At 34.9% G+C, this 4,641-nt stretch overlaps 2 protein-coding genes across 2 annotated transcripts; both read right to left on the bottom strand.

The window, feature by feature from the left end:
* Nucleotides 1–306: 306 nt before the first annotated feature.
* Nucleotides 307–941, bottom strand: LOC120578334 (cellular nucleic acid-binding protein-like). Its single transcript, XM_039831011.1, has 3 exons — nucleotides 933–941; nucleotides 606–795; nucleotides 307–521 (listed from the first exon to the last, which is right to left on the bottom strand). The coding sequence occupies exons 1-3, from the start codon at nucleotides 939–941 to the stop codon at nucleotides 307–309; spliced, it is 414 nt and encodes a 137-aa protein (XP_039686945.1).
* Nucleotides 942–2,749: 1,808 nt separating this feature from the next.
* On the bottom strand, nucleotides 2,750–4,276 carry LOC120578333 (mitotic apparatus protein p62-like). Its single transcript, XM_039831010.1, has 5 exons — nucleotides 3,877–4,276; nucleotides 3,599–3,751; nucleotides 3,365–3,520; nucleotides 3,030–3,073; nucleotides 2,750–2,983 (listed from the first exon to the last, which is right to left on the bottom strand). The coding sequence occupies exons 1-5, from the start codon at nucleotides 3,977–3,979 to the stop codon at nucleotides 2,750–2,752; spliced, it is 690 nt and encodes a 229-aa protein (XP_039686944.1). The 5' UTR covers nucleotides 3,980–4,276.
* Between the last annotated feature and the right edge of the window lie 365 nt (nucleotides 4,277–4,641).

Here is a 4,641-nt window from a genome sequence, read left to right as displayed (position 1 = left end):
GGCAATATATCAATCACAACTTGATTCTCCAATGACAAGTATGCCATCAAAGAAAATATTAAAATCCCATCACGTTCTAACTGCTTCAACTATTTAGTAGTCAAGAACTCAACTTCACTCTCTTCCTCAGTAGAAGAAAAATGTACAGTCTTAATAAAACAATTAATATGAACACGGTTATACTCTAACCAGTTCATCCCAAAGATTACATCCATACCCGTCAACGGCAAACATACTATGAGTAGCACGAGTATCTATAATAGCAATTAAAGGAGTACTATTAAAGAAATAAGTACCTCTGATAAGTCAGTCCTCATTCACAATCTGCGTACCAGTCAAAGTAAACACCTTGCCACCTGTCCGAACCTTCTTTGGCTGCGTACACTGTGAACTAATATTACCTTCTTCATCACAGTTATAGAAAACAACATCACCATGCTTGCAATAAGCTAAAGTGTGTCCTTTCTTACCACACCTAAAGCACTTCTTCTCATCTCGATCACATACATTACTCTTGTGGCCTTTCTCACCACACTTGAAACAGATAATCTCAGTAGGAGCATCTCTCCTCCTAGGCCTCCTCTCATCATTCAGCCTCTGTTTACCTTTGTCAGCAGGAGCACTATACAGTTTCGGACGGCTCTGCTGTCCCTTACCTCTGCGCTCACTCATCACTTTATAATGAGCCTTTGTATCCTCTTCATAAATCCTACAGCTGCTTACCAATTCAGAAATATTCCTTATCTTTTGATAACCAATAGCCCGCTTGATATCAGCTCTCAAACCATTTTCAAACTTTATACATTTGGAGCACTCAGCAGTCTCCGCAGTATAGTGTGGATAAAATTTTGCAAGCTCCACAAACTTAGCTGCATACTCAGTCACAGACATATCCCCCTGTTTCAACTCCAGAAACTCAATCTCTTTCTTACCTCGGACATCCTCCGGAAAAATACCTGTTCAGAAATTCTCTCTTGAACATAGCCCAGGTCACAGTAGCACCATCCTGTTCAAGAACGGGTAAAAGACTGACCCACCAGTCATCAGCTTCTTCAGCCAGCATGTGCGTACCAAACCGCACCTTCTGAACCTCACTGCATTGCATGACTCTGAAAATCCTCTAAACCTCTTTGAGCCACTTCTGAGCTGCATTAGGGTTATACCTCCCTTTGAATGTTGGTGGATGGTTTCTCAGAAAGGTCTCCAACATCCTCACACCATCATTACCAGCACCAGCATTCGGTTGCTGTCCTACAGCTTGAGCAACAGCCTCAAGTGCAGTAGCAATAGCAGCATCATTTCTACCAGCCATCTCAAAATTTCTACATAAGAAACAACAATCAGAATAACAAAAGACAACTTAAAGTTGACACTCTATCCTATGTGGCTCAACACGACTCTACTACTTGGCCGGACGGACCAACCTGCTCTGATACCAATTGTAACACCCCGTTATTCCAACAGCTAAATATTAAATAAATAAATCATAGTTCAACCACAAACGGGAATGTCACACTGCTTTTCAAATTTCTTAAATAGAATAAAATACTAATTAATAAAATCAACTTAATTAGTTTCACCAAAACTTTGCAGCGGAATATTTTTCAATAAATAACATCAACATCAAACATTTAATTATCCAATAATAAATCCTGGCACAAAGGCCTCAACATAAATAATCATCAAATATTGTTTTCAAACAACAATAAAAGGTTCCACAACATGTTCCAAAATTTGATACATAAGGAATGAAAAACTAAAACAATTATTTCCCATCCCGTGACGTATCAGAGCCCTAGACACTTGAGCCACCACATCCACTACTCTGGATCACCTACAAGTTACCCATAGGAAGAGCAACATTTCCAAGCAGAAGGGGTGAGATTCACAAACAACAATAATAGATATATAATTCATCAATTGAATCTAACACCCTAAATGTAACGCCCGTTTCGAATTATTTAATTATTTAATTGAGTCTAGAAATTATTTAGATGAGTTTATATTATATTTATATAATATATGTGTGATTTATATGATTTATATGATTGAGGTGGTTTTATATGATTTTATGAGGAGTTGTGACTTATTCTATTGTTAACACTACACCATTTATCCTTTTTAACAACAATCGAAAAATGTTGCCAGAATTAAGGAAAACGTCCCCTAAAGGTATAGGGGACGTTTTCCGGGCGTCTCCTATACGAGCGTCGCCTATAGTCTATGGGGACGTTTTTTCATGTTCTTTGGGCACAGTTTTTGAAAACGTCGCCTAAACCTTAGGAATAGGGGACGATTTTTTTGGGATTCTGAGGGGACGTTTTTAAATGTCCCCATAGGTTGCTTCAATTAATAATCGTCCCCTAAAATTTGATTCTTTAAGAAATCTTAAAAACGTCCCCATAGCTTACAGGCAACATTTTTAGAGTGTCCTTGTAAAATTTTAAAATTTTCCAATTATTTTAGAAATGTAACTATAGCTTAAAGGCAATATTAGAATTGTCAATTATAACTCAAACAAATCGAATTTAACAATACAACCACAAAAGAAGTAATATAATAACATAGTTCAAACATTAATTCAAGACATAATAGTAATCAAAATGTCAAACATTACTTGATAAGTTTAATGCTTCGAAGTATAAGCCTAGCAAAATAACAAAACTAAAGTTCGGACAAGTTTAGTGGTTTATCTACAATCCAAAATGTGGCTTAACTACAATCCAAAATAAAACACCATCCAACTCGATCATTCAAGTTTATCTTGTAATTCATCAGCCAAATCGTCCACTTCAAATTCATCACCGATGTCATTCTCTTGAATTTCATCATCTAGGTCATCCTCTTGAAATTCATCATCTATATCATCCTCCTGAAATTCATCACTTAAGTTGTCCTCAAGAAATTCGTCCTCAAGAAATTCATCATCTACGTCTTCCTCCTCGTCTATGTCATCCTGTACAGCATCTTCATTGATAATTTGCTGCATAAGAACAAAATACATCAACCATAGAAAACTTGTTTTACACATTTCCTTTAGGTTTCACTAAATTAGTTCTTCTCTTTTGTGTTTCTAAATTTAGTCTAAAGATATTAGCAATAATTTAAGGGAAAAATACATTTAACTCCCTTTAGGTTTCACTAAAAGACACTCAGAAAAAATGCAGCATATATACAACAGTCCGCAAAACTCAGCAGAAATGTGGTTCACGACAGTCAGCAACTGCCGTCCAAACCATAAAACACATAAAAAAACACAACATATGTTGAGGTATGCCAAGCATAAAGAAGAAGTATAGAGGAGTAGACATTTCAGAGGAAAATCACCAGAAGTAATATACATAACTCAAATAACAAAACTTACGTTGTACAACTTCTTTGTCACCATGTTCATAATCTTTCATTGCTTGAGGTTGCGAGAGTTTGACTTTCTTAATTTTCTTTGTGATTGCATCTTTGTCCAAATCGCCGCCAACCTTTTGAACTCTTTCTTGCTGAGTTCCTTTGCTTTTTGGTGTTTCTAAATTTAGTCAAAATTCATCAAAAGATATTAGCAATAATTTAAAATAATATACATAACTCAAATAACAAAACTTACGTTGTACAACTTCTTTGTCACGATGTGCACCATCTTTCATTGCTTGAGGTTGCGAGAGTTTGGCTTTCTTAAATTTCTTTGTCATTGCATCTTTCTCCAAATTACCGTCAACCTTTTGAACTTGTTCTTGCTGAGTTCCTTTTTTTGGTGTTTCTAAATTTTGTGAAAATTCATAAAAAAAAAATATTAGGAACAAATATATATAAAGGAAATCCAAAACATATATGTTACATATGTAATTTTATAAAATCATAATCATGAGACAAGAAAAGATTTACCGTCTACAACTTCTATAATCCCTTGAGGCATTTCTCTATTGTTTCCCTGCAGCCTCTCATGCAACTTTTCAATTTTTTCTTGCTTAATTTGATGTTGAAACATCTTTCATCTTCACCGTGATAAATCCATTCCATGTATCCTTTTACAAATCCTTTGCTACATAAATGGTCGAACACTACATCTCTGGTTTCCAAACTATCATTGCAACATACAACACAGGGGCACAAAATCTCTTCTTCTTCAACCATTCCTTTGGTGAATGCAATATCCAACAAGTAATTAACACCATCCTTGTAACTTTGACTATGTGGAGGCAACGCCACCCAATCCTTCTTTATCATGTTTGGTTTACTAAAATGAAATAAAAGTTTACTATAAGCCTATTATTAGTTTATTACCGTAAGCCTATAAGGGAATAACTACAATAAGACATTATAAACCTAATAAATGCATCATAAAAGTATTTTAACTAAACATAAGATTATATATTATATACATTTTAGAGTTTTTTAAGTCGACAATTAAAAGGATAAATTCAAGCTGCTGAGGAATATTACCCTTTTAACTTTTAACTAAAATGCAAGCTGCTGAGGCAAAATCAAATTGAAGCAAACATTTCCATTTTTAGTAAAATAATATCTTAAGCATATATACAGTAGCAAAGAAGTTAAAAAACTTGAAAATAATACATGAACACACCAACGCAAGAAGCAGCAATACAGCAACACAGAGAAGCAAGAATGCAACAACCCCGAAAATGCCGT

This window comes from Medicago truncatula, chromosome 2 (genome assembly GCF_003473485.1).
Source record: "Medicago truncatula cultivar Jemalong A17 chromosome 2, MtrunA17r5.0-ANR, whole genome shotgun sequence".
NCBI lineage: Eukaryota > Viridiplantae > Streptophyta > Magnoliopsida > Fabales > Fabaceae > Medicago > Medicago truncatula.
The sequence above is the reverse complement of the archived record's forward strand: the minus strand, read 5'-3'. Positions and strand labels throughout refer to the sequence as shown.